This window comes from Armigeres subalbatus, chromosome 3 (genome assembly GCF_024139115.2).
Source record: "Armigeres subalbatus isolate Guangzhou_Male chromosome 3, GZ_Asu_2, whole genome shotgun sequence".
Taxonomy (NCBI): Eukaryota; Metazoa; Arthropoda; class Insecta; order Diptera; family Culicidae; genus Armigeres; species Armigeres subalbatus.
Genome location: NC_085141.1, coordinates 155,542,188 through 155,562,385, shown reverse-complemented (window position 1 = coordinate 155,562,385; position 20,198 = coordinate 155,542,188). Strand labels below are relative to the sequence as shown.

General features: G+C 41.3%; 1 protein-coding gene across 7 annotated transcripts in view; it reads left to right on the top strand.

The window, feature by feature from the left end:
* LOC134225136 (ataxin-2 homolog) overlaps positions 1–14,156 on the top strand; it is a 97,054-nt gene extending 82,898 nt beyond the window's left edge. For 5 of the 7 annotated variants that reach the window (XM_062704963.1, XM_062704960.1, XM_062704964.1 and 2 more), the window contains 2 exons: positions 26–255; positions 6,593–14,156. In XM_062704963.1, coding sequence (XP_062560947.1) covers positions 26–255; positions 6,593–7,059 — 697 coding nt within the window. In that variant the 3' untranslated portion in view covers positions 7,060–14,156. The remainder of the gene's footprint in view (positions 1–25; positions 256–6,592) is intronic. The other 2 variants (XM_062704966.1, XM_062704965.1) reach the window with 2 other exon arrangements.
* The last annotated feature ends 6,042 nt before the right edge of the window (positions 14,157–20,198 follow it).

Sequence of the window (20,198 nt, the reverse complement as noted above, 5' to 3'; positions counted from 1 at the left end):
TTTTCCGTTACCTATTCTCTAAAAGTCACACGTCTTCTAGCCCTCACACCCCGCAGACACCCGGTCCGGTGATGCAGCAGCAGCAGCAGCAGCAACAACCTCAGCAGCCGCAGCAGCAGGGTAATTACCCGGGTCAGCAGCACATGCCCACCCATCCGCAGATCTATGTGCCGACCTACGTGATGCCTCCGCAGTCCGCATTCCAGACGACACAACAGCACCCACATCCCGGACAAGCGCGCCTTAGGAAAGGTGGTAATGATTATTTAAATGCATTACTAACTTATCACAAGCATACAAACAGGCTACCAATGGTTCGGTAATTTAAAAGTAAATGTACCTACCCAAGTTGTCTGAACATGTGCATCTGACAAACACTGCACAACGACCACAACAAGCATTTAGCTCAACTTCAAAGTTGCAGCTTGCAATCAAACTAAAAGTCACAAATTGGATAGAATAGGGGAAACCGCCAAATGTTGAACGGCTAATTTTGTCGCCTATTGTTGAACTCCCATAAGAAATGCACGTGCGTTCAACAATAGGCGAAGAAATTAGCCGTTCAACATTTGGCGAATTACCCTAGTTAAATTGAGCGTGTTATTTTTTTCCGTGTACTCATTAGAATTCTTTCAAGCAAATGCCTGCGTTCTTTCGCGTTATAAGGAGAAAATATTATCAATTTCCCACCTTACCGGCCGCGACGATTTGAAATCGTCGCAAAACAAATTGACGCCAAAATCGTCGCCAGCAGAAATGGCCATAAGATCTGTCAAATCAACTGTGAACAAAATTTTATATACTCAATAATCACATTATTTCCCAAAATTGAGCCCTGTTTTTAATGCAGATTGACATTATATTCTAATAAAACTAACATAATTTTAGAATAAAGATATTGGCGACGATTTTGATAGTGCCTAAAAAATGGTCGGCGCGTTTTGTTACCAAGGAAACAGACAATATTATAAGGAAAAAGAAGGGATCATCTACTCTGTTGCCTCATTCTGGGCAAATGCATACTTTTAAAAAGGAGTCATCGACTCTTGTGTCTTATTCCGAGCAAATGCGTACTTTTAAAGATAGAAGTCATCTACTCTTTTGCCTTATTTGATTTGCTTTATGTTATATTATATTATGTTGATTTGCTTCGGCATCGTTCGGAATTTCTTGACGATTTGTTCCAGAATCATTCGTAGATTTGCTTCGGAATCCCTCGAATATTTAATTCAGAGTCTTGACGAGTCTGAAGATTTGCTTCGGAATACATCGACGGTTTGCTTCGAAATTCCTCGAAGATTTGGTTTGGAGTCCCTCAATGATTTACTTCGGAATCCCTCAACGATTTGCCTCAACATCCTTGGAGGATTCCCTTCGGAATCGCTGAAGGATTCTTTTCAAAGTCCCTCGACGTGTTTCGGGATCCTCCGACGAATTGCTTTGGAAATCGGAGTCCTTCGACGATTTGCTTCTACATCTCTAGAACATTTCCTGGAGGATTCCAATAGAAATCTCTATAAGATTCTTATTAGAATCCCTGAAACATTTCCGTCGGATTCTCTGGTACATTCCCCTCCGAATCCCTGGAACATTTCCGTTCAAATTCCTGTAAATTCCATTCAGAATCCCTAGAATATACTCATTGGAATCCCTGAAACCTTCCCGTCGGAATCTCTGGAATATTCCCGTCGAAATTCCTGGTGGATTTCCTTCAGGATCTTTGGAAGATTACATTCAGTATGCTTGGAGGGTTCCCGTCGAAATCCCTGGAACATTCCCTTCGAAATCACTAAAGTATTCTCATCGAAATCCTTGGAGAATTTCCGTCGAATTCCCTGGAGAAATGTTGCATTTTTTAGAGATAGATAGATGCCTTCCAGTACGGTGGGAACCTGACGGCGATCCGTCCCATATTGTCCTATGAGTGTGCGGGACAAAGCCAAGCGCTACTACACTTAGGCCCATTAACCAGCAATACGCTATCAATTTGAGTACACACATCGATACTGTGGGGTACAACAGAAGGCACGTGCTTGAGAAAAAAATGTGTTTAATCCTTGACTGATTCCCACAGTCCGGTGTTCATTTGGTCAAAGTAGACTGGTTCTTCCGGCAAAATCACAAGTCTTGTCAACTTTCGAAAATCCAACCCGATCATAGCAATCCTAAGGGTAAAAAAAAGGTGAGTGAAAAATTGAGAAAACGTAAAACGTGTAAAAACAGAATCCTGTGTAGGAGTCTTTGTCCATAAAAGTGTTTAATTAATTAGCGACGCGGAGCATAAACTAAGTGCTATAATGGATTTTATGCAACTCATTTGAGTTGCACCCGTTGTCAACATCGACTGCTATTATGTATTGAATGTCGGCTACAAGAAAACACGAATTTAACTTTACATGTTAACTACTTGGAAAATATATATGCACGTGCTGAGCTTCCATTATTTGTTAGGTTTATAACTGACTGACTGTAGAAGCTGACTGACTGTGGGAAGGGAAATGCATCGTTATGATCACAATGCGACTCCCGGCCGCATTATTCTATATAGAACTAATAACTTATTCACCCAAGGAATATTGGGAACCATGAAAATTGAAGAGAACTTGACCATAACAATCGAAATTGCTGACAACTGGACAGAAATTTCGTGAACATTGTTGGACTAATGAAAGTTTAGACATGATTGTATCAAACTTATAGGATACTATTAACTCGACGACATCCGTTCTCAACTGCAAAAATAATGGAAGCTCTTAGATTAATGTGTAGATTTATTGCACTAGTACTTAAATTAGTTTATTGTAAAACAAAAATCTTTATTCAAAAGTGTTATTTGGACATGGCATCAGTACCACCCGTTGTCAACATCGACTGCTATTTATTAGGTATTGAATGTCGGCTACAAGAAACAATAAATTCAACTTTGCATATTAACTACTTAAAAACATCTATGTACGTGCTGAGCTTCCATTATTTGTTCGGTTTATAACTGACTGACTGTAGAAGTTGACTGATTGTGGGAAGGGAAATCCATCGGTTTAATCACAATACAACCCCCGGCCGCAGTGACCTAGTGAGCAACATAGCTTGAGTCGTCTGCTAATATTGTGTATCACATGGAGAGCCCAGCCTTGATAACAGTCTATTAAGACTACAACTGGTCAACACTCGAAAAAAAAAACACATTTATATAAGTCGGCTATACTGCCGTAATCTGGCAAAGTGACGTATACGCCATTTTCCAAAAATGGTGTTGACGAGTTGCACTCATCGAGCTCTTTAACAGAAAAATGGAAATCATGTAGGTTTTAATTTGGCGCATACGTCACTTTTTCAGATTACGGCAGAATAGGGAAGCCTCCTTAGCCGTGCGGTAAGACGCGCGGCTACAAAGCAAGACCATGCTGAGGGTGGCTGGGTTCGATTCCCGGTGCCGGTTTTGTATGAATCATTTAAAATTTGTGTATGGATTGCCCCACTTTGGTAAACGCCCTCCCCCCTTCTAGCGTTACGTAATTTATGGTTGCTTCCTAAGTATCGTGAAGGGAGGACGCAGAATTTGATATTAGGTGACACGCAAATTTAATATGTCGATAATTTCCACTCGTTATGGCAGTCAGCCAGGCCTGGGATTTGTCACATTCATACAGAAAAACCATGCGACAAAACCAAAGAGAAAACAGTCACCTCCATCTAGGCAACACAACCTAACCAACGTAGCTCGATACGATCTAAAATGTATCGAATATTCCTTAATTGCCCCTAATGTAGGATATACGCTTAAATAAAATTCCGTATTTCTCTTATACATAAAATATTGCAGTCAAATAACCGTCTATCAGCCAATTGCTACAAACAGTGTACCGATCAAAATCCACTGAAGTCGATATTTACGCGGACGATTGTACTGCGTAAGTCAAGACCACGTAAATCACAAAAACCGCGTAAAAACGACTTGATCAAAAATCGCTGTTTCGTATGCTCCGATTTTTTTTTCAAAACCACGTGAACAAAATCGGTTTAAAAAAATGCATTAATCCAAAACCCGCTTGAAAAGCACGAAAACTCCATAAACCGCGTGCGTGAAAAGCGATCAAACTTGCGTTGCGTTAAATGGCTCAGTTATTCGACACTGGGGGATCATTCTCTATGCAAGAGACACTTGTTTTTTTTGTTTATGTATTATTAAGTACATAACAATGTAAAAATTGAATAAAACTTCTTATTTCTAAACAGAAAATCTGTCAAGAGAACAAATAAATAATTAATTATAAAGTGCTCTTTTCGGTATGATACATCAAATTTGTTCGCTGCTATTGCTCCTCCACGCAGATGGGCAACCAGAAAATGCGACATAACTTACTTTCGGGCAGAGCTTAAAATATTCATATTCATGAAGCAACTTCGGTCCGAATTTTGACAAACATTGCATGAATATTCAAAACATAGAATGACAAAGTCAGACGACTACTCCACCAACTCATTCATTCGACTGTCACTGAGTGTGTTTACTATGTACAGAAAAAACATAATTAGCATTGTTTATGTTGATGTTTACCGTTGAAAGTGCCTCGCGGATAAAAATCGGATGCAGTCCTGTGTGATAAATCACTTTACTCATTTGAAACGTGTTCAGATTTCAGATAATTTATCAATTTGTAAAATGTGCATAAATATTCAATGACTAATATTCAACTGAATATTGACTGTCCAGAGCCGACTATGAATGTGTGTGGAAGTGAACTGACAAGTGAAGAAAAGTGGACTTCACCAAAAAATTTCGATTATTTTACACTATGCTTTCGGGACCAATGTTGTGTCGTGCACAGAGCCGAAAGTGTATGCGTTGTCATACTTTTGTCGCAGATGTGTGCTCTAACAAGACATACAACAAAAGCAAATTGGATAAAGTTGTTATCTGGTCGTGGGGATCCAGTCGTGCGACGGAAACCTGGAAGTTGACAAGTTTTTTTGGCTGACCATGTTTTTATGTATCCTGTCAGGTGTCACTGACAATCGCGACAATTCCCAGGCCTGGTCAGAACAAAATAATCCTGCTACTAGTAGACCCACTTTTAAAGTGTAAAGTGTTGGAATAAGTTCTTAATACGCAGAACTACTACCCCGTTTTGAATGCCCGAAAAGTAATGCTTCCATGACTCGTTCCGGAAGGAAATTACTTCTCTATACTTCAGGATATGCTCGTGTGCGGAACCATGGCCCACCATAGCGGGTATAGTGTTACCAGATTCTGTATGACTAAAAAGAGTACATTTACAACAAGTGAAAATAGAGTACAAAAGAGTACAACCCACGATTTTTTTTAAATTTACAATTCAAGATTGATATTGGACCGTTTTAACTCATATCCCGAACATGACTCCTATTTCGAACAACTGGATTTAAATGACCATTTCATCATTATTCGCGTGGTTCTTTCCACGGAAAATCGATGGAATTTTGAATTGTAGGACGCTAAAAAGCCAATACTCGAAATATGAGTCATGGTCGGAATTTGAGTATATTTCTTTTATATTTGTAAGATGAAATTGTTTCGCTGATGCTGAACGTGTATGAATTCAACAAAAATAATTATTTTCAACATATTTTTGCTATAAAAAGTTGAATAATAATCACAGAATATTTGAAACAAATTTCTCCTAAATATCAGTGAAGGAGTAAAAGAACAATTTATAGAATAAAGCCTCATGAACCTATCTAATATTTTCTAATTTATTGGGTAAATTGAAAAGCTCAACTCTTCAGAGGAAAAATGGTGTGTGAAACTGTGTGATATCTGAGGAATAGTTTCAAAAACTTGAATGAACGCAGTCTGTGATATGTGCACGAACGTTCAAATAATGTTCCCAATTTCCATGCATAGTTAGACAATGTTCTCGGTCCAGCTTCGAATTTGTAATTAGGTATTGTAGTTTGTGCCATATTTGATGTGATCGTGCTGGTTTTCAAAATTTTTGATATCCAAATTTCACGAAAAAAAACTGACGATCTATCTTCAATTTCGGCGTGGCCAGGAACAGTTAAACAAATTAAATATTATGAAAATAATAAATTCTTTCAATTCAAATAGTGAATTGGTACTAATAATATTTAAAAAGAGTACATATAACCTTTCTCTCTGAAAAAGAAGAGTACGTAATTTTTCTGCCTTAAAAAGAGTACATGTACTCTTAAAAGAGTACGTCTGGTAACACTAAGCGGGTAGATCGTGAACCCTAACGATTACCGCATCACTGTTTACGTAACCCTTGTATCTTGTACACCTTCCCGTCACACACAATTGATCGCTTGTAGTTGAGTTCTGATTGATAGCGCAAAAGCAGGGCGACTTATTTGTCTATCAATCCTATTATAACACAATAGCACTGCCACTGCATGTAGAATAAAACTATAACCAAAAACAAAACTTGTGATAAGGATGTCAGAAAACAGAACAATATGCCAGCGTAGACATACCTATTTGAATTAAAAGTAAACCGATCATTGCTAGTCGTAAATATTGATGTGATAAAACTCTACTAACAAGTAAAAGAAAATTGAAAACTGAACAATATATTATCTGTTATTCCAGTGCCGGTAGCAGCAGCTTCACAGATTCAGGTCGCAGCAGCCACCGGTCAGCCTCTGATGACCGGTCCCATCCAAATGTTCCCGCCGTACCCACCGGCCATCCATCATCAGCACTTCCAGGCGGCACCTTCGTTCCAGCCACGTTACGTGTACCACGACACTTCCCAGCCCGCTCAGCTGCAGTATCTGACGCCTACTCCGCCTTCAACCACACCCTCGCCTGGTCAGCCTCATCAGCAGTACCATCACGGAACGCAACCCTCGCCAGCGACTGCCGGGCCACCCACGTATGTCCCGACCCATCAACATCAGCCCCCACAGTATCCGGTAGTGTGTCCCATGGTAGCCGCACCACCACAAATCATTCCCACGATCTACCAGAATATGCAGCAAGCAGCTCCTCCCCAGAATCACCACCAGCAAAATTTGCATGTGATGCACGTGGCGCAGCATCCATCCGCCCAGTAGCATAAAATGAACGCCAGCAGCAACAACATCAGCAGCAACCACAACAACACTATCAACAATAATAGCCACCACTATCATCATCACCACCACCACCAAAATCACCATCACCATCACCCGGGCGCCGTCAACACTAACATCAACAGCACCGGTACAATCACTCACGGCAGCATGCCGTACGGCGGAAAGCCGATGATCAAGAACTGATGGGCCGGGGCTTAGGTTTGTATTTGCGTGGGTAATTAAATGTTGGACGTGTGTATCATTGCGTATTAGGAATCGGCGTACGTAGTACTATTATTGTATATTGATCATGAGGAGGATGCAGAGTCCGCAACACGTGTGGAAACCGATCCGCTCTTTTAGGGAGGAGCGACCCTTCAGGAGTAGCTTCTATTCTCAGTTGTTTTATTGTTTTGCGGCGCAGCATTAAGTTATAGTACTATTACTATTATACAACTCCTAGTAAGTAGCTATGTTATAACGGTTGAGAAGTGGAATGGAATGTCGACACAGTGACCAGGAAAGTGATGAAATGGCGTAAAGTTGCATTTTCTTATTTATGTTTAAGTGTACCAGGGCAGGTGCGTGACGGTGAGGAACATACCAAAAGAAAAAGGAAGGCAAATATTCAGGCATTATCAGTCTCCTTTGTCAAGTGGCTAGACCAATGGCAGCGTAGGAGATGCTTGGTATGAATGGTATTATCATTGAAAAAGCAGAAACAAAATTCACCTATTATAATACTAGAAGTATTAAAACACTACACACCTGAGAGCAAACTAAAGGAGGATAAGATGTCTGTACTTGGTGGGGCAAAAAAATCTATTTGTTACTTTGCTTTTTATTGAAAAAGGAAATAGAGTTGTTCATGTTGATTGTGAATTGTGATACGATATGAAAAGTGGTATTTCCCATTTGACGATGAACAAATATTTTTCTTGATTGTCGGAAAGTTGCACCAATCTTCTGCCATTTTTCTGTATGATGCGGATGTTTCTATCTAATTCCAGGAATCAAATTCGGTATTCGCACTCTAAGATGACCATTTCTTTCTATCATGAACATGCACGTCTAAGTTTGGGAGATAATATTACCATTTCCATAACAAAGTCAATTAATGTTTAGCTTCATTTAACTACATCGCTAACTTGCCAGCAAGCTGATTGTCGAACATATACGGATAATTAAAACTTCTCCTATCCTCAAATATTTATTTTACCATCTTTAAGTCATGGGAAGAAAAAGAGCGGAACAAGCATTATTTTCATCTTTTTACACCCACGTCCCTCGACTTTTTGTGTTCAAATTTCACTATTTAGGGGAAACTAAACTTATAGTAGAAAAAATATTAAAAAAATTTACTTTACCATGAAATTCTTCAAGAAAACTAATATTTTTTGCGATCTATTAATTATTTTTATTTTTCCTTTGTTCATTATAGATCAAGAGGAAAAAAAGAAATTAACATTTGTTCCAAATAAATTGAAGATCTCCTTAAGTGCTTAAGTTCATAATAAAGCTTCTTTTCACTGTTGCACATCCCAGTCGGTAAAATCTATTTTTTCTACACCAGCATTGATCGAAATTTCCGCCTCGCAGCATGGTGTTCTTCAGTAAGCCTTGTGAGGAAAGGCATAGGGTTGCTAATCCGGAGATGGCGAGTTCGATTCTTGGTCCGGTATAGGATTTTTGCGGGTGGGGAATATTCTCGGCACATCGGGCATAATGTATCCATTGCACTTTCCACACAAGATATATACTCATGCAGTGGTGAGCATAGAAAAGCTTTCAATTGATAACTGAGGAAATGCTAATAGAAGTTGAAAAGCAGGCCAAGTTCCAGTTGGAATGTAGAGCCATAGAAGAAGAAGAAGCATGGTGTTCATTGCCCCTTTCCTTCTCATGGTAGCTGCTTAGAGCACCATCAATTTGCACCTTCCAATATTCATTCAATTCAAATAAAAAGCAATATTTGGCACATCTGGTTTCATTAACATGCATATAGGGTTACTGCTCCTGGACTTCATCTCATAGCTCCGATATTGGTCTCACGAAAAACGAAGCAATGGAGAGGTATTTGGCTTATTTATTATTTTTGAAATTTTTTTCAACAGTAAGCACGCATGTTAGCAAGAAGAAGCGACGAAATTGGTGCCGTATTTCTTTGTTTCGCGATGAGATGAATATATGTTCAGTGAGATGGAAAACGGAACAGTTCCCCTATATAATCAATTTTGTAAATAGTAAAACGATCAAGTAACCAATGTGCACCAATACACAATCGAAAACATGGTAGCTGTACTGTCATTCTAAGCATCTTTGATCAAAAAATTCAAACTCGAGACAATTTTTCCATTAATTTTAGAATCTAATTCAATTTTTGAATCCAATGGTTAATCCAAACAATACAAACAATCTATCATCGACTACGTGAAACGTTAGAATTGATGATGAGCACTAATTTCCCGGGTTCTATTACCAGTTCAAATGGAGACCAAAATGCGAATGCAATAGGGACTGAAATCAATGAAATCAGCCATCACAGCTAGAAAGATCCAGGAACGATGCACGCATTCTAGCCAAACTTTTTTTTTACAGAAAGAAAAGTCGAATGAGCCATAGATTCCTTTTAACCTTTCAAGTCACCGGTTAAAGATGATGTTTTTCCTGTACTACTGCAAAAGAGTAAGAGTAAATTATCATATTATTTTGACAAAACTATTCCCTTCAAGTTAATCATAACGCTACATTCCAGATTGGCGACAAGTGCGGGTTACATTTATCTCCAAGGCAAATAAAAAGTATAAAACAACACCGAAATCCTTTGGGTCGAGCTTGTCGTCCGTTCTGTTGAAAACAATGGAAAAAAATAATAGTCAAGTGATCATACTTTACACAGATATCTTTAAGCAAATACCAGTTTGCTTATCAGGAAGTCATGGGTAACCGCATTACATGCAGTTGTTACAAAATTGGGAAAATCTTTTGAAGCAAAAGAAACTTTACTTGTTGTTATGAAATTTCACTCTTAGACAGATGGAGCAATACTTCTCATAATTCCATTAAAAAGGCAATGTCGAATTATGGCTTCGATAAATGCATTATTGATTGGATTTAAAAAATGTTAACAAAAAGAATAATATCAGCTAACTTTGGCAGCTCTTACGTCAGTGTGCGAGCAATCAAGCAGGCGTATCCTGTGTTCTTTAATAGTAGATGATCTTCTTAAAAATCCGTTAGCCCAGGGCTTCGAAGTAATTGGATTTGCTGACGATATTGCCATAATAGTACGAGCAAATACAGTGATATTGTTTCAACAGAATGCAAACTGCTTTAAATTATTTCTCCACGTGATGCAATAGAGAAGGATTGAGTGTAAATCCTTCTAAAACCACTATTGTGCTTTTTACGCGTAGGAGGAAATTCTCACTAAACAACATGATATTGAAAGGTACTCGTTTGGAACTTTCACATACAGTCAAATACCTTGGCGTAGTTCTTGATAGCAAATTAAATTGGAACAAGCATTTTAGAACACGCCATTTATAAAGCGACAAATGCCCTAGGGATTAGAAAACGAACTTTTGGTGGGCAACGAAAATCATTCATTGGATATATTCAGCGATAGTAAAACCAATAATTTCATATGGTTCGTTGGTCTGGTGGCCAAAGACGCAACAATTACAGGTGCAATAAGCAGTACACCATTAAATGCACTAAATGCTTTAGGGTAGGACGGGGCAAGATGAGCACCCTAAGGATGATACTTAATACCGTCTCAGCAAGCATGCTTTTCTATATTACAGACTAAAACACGAATTTTGAAAAGAACGGTAATCCCGATAAATGTGACGTAACTAAAACTCAATTTTTGACTGTTTCAAATATACTACGGGGCGAGATGGGCAACCATCTAAAAATCATTTTTACCAACTGAAATGCATTAGAGCATCAATATTAACAACAAATAATAGTTTTCCATGCGCAGTGTGCATATTAAAACAATAAAACAATTTTGGGATCCATAAGTGATTGTTTTTTATTGATACCATCATAATCACATTGAACAACAGAAATCAGTTTAAAATTTCAGTAAATTTAATAATGTATGTTACTTAACAGATTCAGCGCATAGTAAATGATAATTGTGGGATGTGCAAACGAGTTTTAGTATTTTGTGTATTATTTGATTGTTTCAAAATGGGGTGCTCATCTTGCCCCATTTGAGATAAATCATTCAAATCTATTTAATTATGATCAAAAATTTAAATTTTAAATATTTCAACTCGCCCTAAAATATTCTTTGAACTCATATAATGTGTGTACTTGGTCAATATTTTCATTAAAACATATTTGTTTTTAAAACAAAAATATGTTTGAATGGTGATTTCTTATTAGAAAATCCCAATTTTCACCTACATTTGCTATTTGATCTGTATTTCAGATTCATTTTGTTTTTCAAATACTTTTTCGATGTCAAGTTTTTTGTTGGATTATAGTTTAACAGTGTGCGTGGTTATCAAGAGAGAAAAAGGCATAAGAGCGGTAAACATAAGGGGTGCTCATCTTGTCCCCGGGTGGCGATATTGCCACGTTTTACTCTACTGTACATGCTTCCTCTACATCAAATTGTAAAATTAGAAGCCGAAAAGAGAGCTTTGAGCATCAAAAGATCCAAACACTTTTTTGAAAGTAATCTTAAGGGCCATCTTAGCATTCTAAAAAGCTTTTAATAAACAATGAAGACTGGGTGGAGATAAATGCATTACAATTTCAATCGACTGTACAAAGTAAATCACCCTGAGCGTAACACATGGTTAAATGGAGGACCGACACTTCGTTCAGGACCGATTACGATTAACACTGACGGTTCGAAATTGAACAACCAAGTGGGGCAGAAGTTACTGGTCCTGGTCCTATATTAATTCCCATGAGAAGTTGGCGGTCCGTATTTCAAGCAGAAATTCACGCAGTTCTAGAGTGTTCTGTAATATGCGTAGGAATTACAGACCTTTTTTTAATCTTTATTAATGAGAATTACTCTCAAATATATGAATAATGAACTTTGAAGGTTTTTCAATCGGCACTTCAGAACAAGTTGTCCAAAAATTGCCTTGACGCAATCATGTCAAACTATATTGGGTTCCATGACACTGTGGAATAGATGGTAACGAAAAAACGATATACTGGCGAGACTCGGATCATCAAGGACAGGTATTCAATCGAAAGCAATGACTCCTGAAATTGATTAGTTGTCATATCAATGATTCAGTGAGTTCGTTTACATACCCAATTAAAATATCTCGACATTTTTTACCGCACACAAAGCTATTTCCTATACATTTCTATAGAGTTTCTAAGTCTAACCAAGAATAAAACACTTAAATTGAAAAAAAAAGATGATTTTACCGTTTACATCGATACATGTGTGTTTGCCGAGTGGAAGAATTGAATAAATTAGATCTACCACACCTTGTGAAATAGATTTTAGTATTCTTTTTTTAAGCTTCACCAAAAGTTAATTTAAACAGTTTTATATTTTTGATCTTCACTTGGAATCTTGCTACATTTCTGAGTTTTGAATTACCTACATGTAATCACTTGAAGGAATGATATCCATATCTTTTTAATTTTCCATCTTAACACTACAATCCTATCTGAACTAGGTTTGCTCCAGGCTCGATTGAAGATAATATTTGAAAACGAAATAGAAAAATATCGAGTAAAAGAGAGATCCTTAGGTAAATCAATTGGAACCACACTGTTTTTGGAAGAAGCAACACACAAGGGACTACAATTTAGAGCGGTTCCATGTAGGTTCAAAACGACTCTGAGAATATAGTTTTTAGTAATGTAGGTAGTTGCATGAAAATGGGTGTGTGTGGATGTGACAATTAAAACGGAAACGAACTTTTCCGGATGATAGAAGAGTTTCCTTCTGGTATGTAAAGTGAGATAAGAAACATTTATTATACACTGCAAAATGTGAGATTGTTGTAAGAGAGATTGAACACCCTGTGAGTGGTTGAGAGAAGTAGACACAATTGAACACTAATGAAAAGAGATAACAAATGTTGAGGATAAGACGAAGCGAAGTCGAATACACCCTTAGCCAATAAACTAATATAACTTATTGAATTTGAAGTCTAGCGAAAGGAAGCGAAGAAAGGAAAGTCGACGTGAGTGCAGTGATACACAACCCCCATGTACAGAAAAAAAGAACGAAGGGACGTGACACAGTAATCGGTGCTAAAATACTGTGACCGAAGACATAATAACGCGAAAAAGTGCAGTACATTGCAACGGAAGAAACCAAAAGAAAGAAAAAAGAACCATTATAACATGTTAAACATGTTGAATCAAAATAGGAAATCAAGAAACAAGTAACGTGTATAAAACGGAAGTAAAATAAATATGGTCAGATCGGAAAAGGTACCATGAGCAAAGAGAGCGTAAATGAAAAATTACATAGTTGCACAAATGTGCAGAGATCAAACTGAACTGCTCGAAAAAAAAAGCTGACCTAGAGAGTCGTCGTGGACAAAAGACAAAACTAAAGCGCGGAAAATCTGCATAGATAATAATCTGAAAAAGTTCGAACGGAACAAAACCAAAAAAATGCTTTCCATTGGCTTTTTTTTTGTTGAATTTAACGTCGAATAAATCCGTTTCGAAACGTTAGTTTTGCAAATTATCTTAAAGCAGTAAGTTCGAATCCGCCTAATAAAAACAAACAGCATCAATATTAGCATTATCAACATTAGCGGACACAGACAAAGCAAAGCCAACTGAAAACAATAGTTCATCTGATGCACTATCATCAAAACAAACCAGGCGAGGATACAAAATGACGGTTGAAGAAACTACGTTTTGTTCTATTATTTTTGTTTGCCCCTGACTGAGCATGTTCCTCGAGCAAAAGAAAATTTCCGTAATTTCGCCATAGAGCTGGAAACAACATGAAAAGAAGTAAACAGAGTATTGCTCGGGGAACTGAACAGTAACATTGTTTTTATGATTAAACATCATTATGTTAAGAGAAATAGAGAAGAAAAAAACTGAAAATAAAACAAAAAAATCGCTAAACAAAACCGAAATTTTCGAAAAGCGTGTCGTTAATAAATGCCGAACAATTTCTCATTATATTCATTATGTAGCAGTATTAAGGCTGGTTTACAGTTCGGGATTTGATCCCCTAAAGGGTCGGGAATTTATCATTGAGGACCAAATCCCGTGACACGTTTTCCGAACTGTAAACTAGTCTTTACCACAGATATTACCTTCAAAGGCATGGGGATTGTTTAATAATTAGGTAAGCATCTTTTCTAAATTTGGTACGTTGGCGAAACTTTTTTGACCGCAGTTTCCTCTTGAGCCGTAGTAGGCCCAACTTCCACAGATGATGTGCCTTCGTATTATCAGCCGTTAGTAAGGATCCAAGGTAGACGAATTCATCGACCACCTCGAAGATATCCCCGTCTATCGTAACACTCCTTCCCAGGCGGGCCCTGTCGCGCTCGGTTCCGCCCACAAGCATGTACTTTGCCTTCGATGCATTCACCACCAGTAAAACTTTTGTTGCTTCACGTTTCAGGCGGGTGTACAATTCTGCCACCTTTGCAAATGTTTGTCCGACAAGGTCCATATCATCCGCGAAACAAATAAATTGACTGGAGCTATTGAAGATCGTACCCCGGTTGTTACACCCGGTTCTCCGCATAACACCTTCTAGCGCAATGTTGAACAACAGGCACGAAAGTCCATCACCTTGTCTTAAACCCGGCGCGATTCGAACGAACTGGAGTGTTCGCCCAAAACCTTCACACAGTTTTGCACACCATCCACCGTTGCTTTGATCAGTCTGGTAAGCTTCCCAGGGAAGCTGTTCTCGTACATAATTTTCCTTAGCTCTACGCGGTCTATACTGTCCTATGGCGCCTTGAAATCAATGAACAGATGGTGCGTTGTGACCTGGTATTCACAGAATTTTTGAGGGATTTGCCGTACAGTAAAGATCTGGTCCGTTGTCGAGCGGCCGTTAACTAAGCCGGCTTGATAACTTCCCACGAACTCATTCACTATTGGTAACAGACGATGGAAGATTATCTGGGATATCACTTTGTATGTAGGCGGCATTAAGGATGGTGATCGCTCAAAAGTTCTCACACTCCACACTTGTCGCCTTCCTTGTAGATGGGGCATTTGACCCTTTCCTTCCACTCCTCCAGTGGTAGCTGTTCAGTTCCCCAGATTCTGACTATCAGTTTGTGCAGGCAAGTGGTCAGCTTTTCCGGGCCCATATTGATTAGCTCAGCTCCGATTCCATCCTTACCAGCTGCTTTATTGGTCTTTAGCTGTTGGATTGCATCCTTAACTTTCCTCAAGGTGGGGCCGGTTGGCGTCCATCGTCCGCTGAACTGACGTATCCATCTTCATCCGCTGCCTTCACTCTCACTGCCTGGACTCTCAGCGCCATTTAAATGTTCTTCGTAGTGCTGCTTCCAACTTTCGATCACCACACGTTCGTCCGTCAAGATGCACCCATCCTTATCCCTGCAGATTTCGGCTCGCAGCACGAAGCCTTTGCGGGATGCGTTGAGCTTCTAATAGAACTTGCGTGTTTCTTGAGAACGGCACAACTGTTCCATCTCCTCGCACTCCGCTTCTTCTAGGCGGCGTTTCTTCTCTTGAAAAAGTCGGGTCTGCTGTCTCCGCTTCCGTCTATAACGTTCCACGTTCTGCCGGGTCCCTTGTTGCAGCGCGACCGCCCGCGCTGCGTCTTTCTCCTCCAGAATCGAGATGCTGCGCAGTGGCAACATCAGGTTGCTCTAGGTTGTACCGCGGCGGTCGTCGGTACCGAACATTGTTAATGATAAGATAGTGGTCAGAGTCGATGTAAGCGCTACGATATGTCCTGACGTCGATAATGTCGGAGAAGTGCCGTCCATCAATTAGAACATTGTCGATTTGTGATTCTGTCTGCAGTGGTGATCTCCAGGTGTACCGATATGGAAGGCTGTGTTGGAAGTAGGTGCTGCGAATGGCCATATCCTTGGAGGCAGCGAAAACAATTAGTCGTAGGCCGTTATCCCTCTCCAGCCGGCGGGTGCTGAACTTTCCAATAGTTGGTTTAAACTCCTTTTGGCCAACCTGATCGTTCAAATCTCCTATGATGATTTTGACGTCGTGGCTTGGGAAGCAGTCGTATTCACGTTCCAGTGCGCGTTGAATGCGTCCTTATCATCAGTGCTTCCGGAGTATGGGCTATGGACGTTGATTATACTGAAGTTGAAGAACCGGCTTTTTATCCTCAATCTGCACATTCTCTCATTGGTCGGTTTCCACCCGATCACAAGCCTTTGCATATCGCCCATCACTAAGAAAGCGGTTCCCAGCTCGTGTGTGTTGCCGCAGCTTTAGTAGATGGTACGACTACCTCTAAACGTTCGCACCATTGATCCCTTGCACCAAGCGCTACGACGCCGAATCCATTGTCCTTGAGCATATCGGCGAGTATGCGTGGTGCTCCTGATGAAGTTGAAAGATTTGCAGTTCCACGAACCGAGTTTCCAATCGCTTTGCCGATTGTTACGGTCCGTACTCTCTTGTTGATTATTGGTTTGCAGGGCCTGACATCAAACCCCCTAAATATCCGGAGGACCATTCCTCCTTATTTCCAATAGACCATGGTGCCCAGTTTCACGTGGTTTTACTTGGAGTCCCTCGCTGGCACTCGGACGATGATCAGCCGTCCCTAACTTGGAGAACCGACGCTGTTGTGAGCCGCTGTTTACATGAAGAACAGACGCTCAGTAAGATTTGCACCTCCGGAGAGGAGCAACCCCCCCCCCCCTTTCATCTAAGAATATCGTGGTCAGCGCCACGAGGAGGTAGGGATAGGAGTTGCTTGGTAAGAGGCTGAGGACCGCGAGATGGGGTCTATTCTATTCTATTCCTTCAGGTACGCGAAGTATCAATTATAACAAGTAAGTTTCAGACATCCCAACTCATTTAATTATAGACGTATTCCACGCAGAATGACACATCGACCAACCTTGATGATAGTTGATTTAAACTTGTCACATATTTTCGGTGTAGGGGATAGACGATTTCCTCTAATTTAAAAAAAATCGCCCCTGAGTCATTTATAAAAAGGTCATATGTGTTTACGAACAAATTAATTTAAAAAAATTGTGGCTCGGAACCGTTCATTGATCGAAAAAATGTTTGGGAACAAATTGTAGGGCACTAAAAGGGCTTTATAGAAAAAAATTACACTTCAGGGAACACTTAAATGGCGCTGAACGTCAGGCAGCGGAGGGGATTGAGGGAAGTTAAGGATGACAAATAACAGCTAAAGGCCAAAAAGTCTTTTTTTTGCTAGTTGCAAAAATTTTTCGATCCTGAGCCGATTTATCCGAAGCGATCGGTGTCTACGAACTTGGTGCATTTCACCTCTAACTGTCTTCGATCCATGGATTCTGGGTGGCAGGTTGACGCTGTATACATGGATCTCAAGGCCGCTTTCGACACTGTGGATCACGAAATATTACTTGCTAAACTGATGAAACTCGGAGTCTCTACAACTAGTGTTGTTTGGTTTAGATCGTATCTGACGAACCGTTCTGGTCTAGTTAAAATAGACACTACTGAATCAGATGTTTTGGCTTTCTCGTATACTAAGTATGCGTAATGACCATATTTCGCTCCAAAAATGAACTTTTCATAGGAGGCCCAATATACCAATTGACTCAGTTTGACGAATTGATGAGATGTCTTTTTTTTTTTTTTTTCCTAAACAATGGAGGGGGAATCTGCTCAACAGACATCCTGGGTTGATCAGGAAGTGCTGGGTTAGGGGCCACCTCCAATGAGGGAGGCAGGACTGCATCCCCGACCAGCTAAACCGTTTCCATTGCCGCCAAGCCCATCGTCCCTTCGGTACAACCAGAAAGTAATGCTTCAAAGGGGGGCCAGTGCATAACGCACCCTCGAGGTTAGCTGCGTGTCCTTGCAGCATCGAACATCGTGACTCGCTTTTTTAGAAGAACACCATGGTGTCGTGCCAGCGCATTGCCGGCTTTCCAGGTGGCCTTACCACGCCCTATGTCCTCGGAAGGTGGGCAGGGTCGACTTCGCGCCTGCTTCCCTCTGCACGACTGGTATCAAGAATGATGATGCCGCGTGCACCCCAAATTGACCTTTCTGCGATAGGGCCAATTCGCCAGCACACAGAGGGACTTGCCGACGCGGTGCCTACGCCTGCCCCAGCCTTGACGAGGACCCCTTTCCGTCCTCGGGCTCGGAACCCGCCCGGTTGACCGACGCCGCGAAAGCGACGATACCATGTTGTTCTTCACGCGGCCACTTGTTCGATAAAAGGATCGAGTTCGACCACAGGGCACCGGTATGACCCATGAAGCCGACTCCGAACCCTTGGACCACCTCTTATTTGCGCCTGAACTAGCCATTCCTCGAGTCCACGCGCCACCTTCTGTGTAGCTCCGAGACGATTTGGACGATAGCCGATAAAACGGCGTTCCAGCCAACTTTATCTTTACACATCCTCCGGACTAGGTTGTCCGGGGTAGTGTCCAGACCACATGTGGCAAGCATGTGGTCACGCATTGTGCGAAAACGCGGGCACACGAACAACACGTGTTCCGCCGTTTCCTCTAAACCTACGCACACCGGACACTCGGGCGAGGCCGAGTGCCCGAACCGGTGTAGGTACTGTCTGAAGCAACCATGGCCTGTAAGGACCTGGGTCAGGTGGAAAGTGATTTCCCCATGGCGTCTCTTGACCCACGTACCTATCTCCGGTATCAACCTATGTGTCCATCTACCCTTAGTGGAACTGTCCCACGCACGCTGCCATTTGACCATTGAGGCCAACCTGACAGTCCTACGGATGCCTCTCGTGCCGCGCATTTCGAAGCACTCTATGTCTTCACCGATAACTATGTCGATAGGCATCATACCGGTGATGACGCAAAGTGCATCGTGCGACACGGTACGGTACGCGCTCGCAACTCTTAGGCACATGAGCCTATACGTACTTTCTAACTTCGTTCTGTAGCAGTTAATACGCAGGGCCGTGCCCTTAGCTGGCCCCCCATACCTCAGTATGGACAGAGCAACGCTAGCCAGAAGCTTGCGCTTGCTGGCATAAACCGCAGAGCTATTGGACATCATCCGGGACAATGCCGCTATAGCTGTGGAGGCACGCTTGCAGGCGTAATTGACGTGGCTACCAAAGGTGAGCTTATCGTCGATCAAGAGTTTGATGGAGCGTTCAGAGGTGACCGTGCAGTTGCCTGCCCTTATCACCGCTTGTTGCTCCGACTTTCGGTTGTTAACAACAACCACCTCAGTCTTGTGGTGAGCCAGTTCTAACTTCCTGGAACTCATCCACTCCTCCACAATTGCGATCGAGTGGGCTGCAGTCAATTCCACCTCTTCGATCGATTCGCCGTAGACCTCCAGCGTAATATCGTCAGCAAAGCCGACGATTGCCACGCCCACCGGGAACTTCAACCTCAAGACACCGTCGTACATAACGTTCCATAGCACCGGACCCAGTATGGAACCTTGCGGAACCCCTGAGGTTATGTCAACGCACTTCCGACCCGCCTCCGTGTCGTATACCAGTACTCGATTCTGGAAGTAGCTTCCGAGAATCTTGTACAGGTACTCGGGAATTCCAAGACGCAGGAGCGCATCTGCAATAGCTGCCCAACTGGCACTATTGAAAGCATTCCTCACGTCGAGAGTCACTACTGCACAATAGCGAACTCCCCTCCTCTTACGCTGGATAGCTATCTCCGCGGATTTGGTAACCGACAAGATAGCGTCTACGGTCGACTTACCCTTTCGGAAGCCAAACTGGATACTCGATAGACCATCCGCACCCTCCGTGCGTATCAACAACCTGTTGAGGATGATCTTCTCGAGCACCTTCCCTGCCGTGTCAAGCAGGCATATTGGTCTATATGCCGACGGATCCCCGGTGGTTTTCCGCTTTTGGCAATAGGACCAAGCTCTGCCTTTTCCATGCTTCAGGAAGACTCCTCGTCCAGGCATCTCTGCATAACAGATCTGAACATCTCGGGAGCCTCGGCAATGGCCGCTTTGATGGC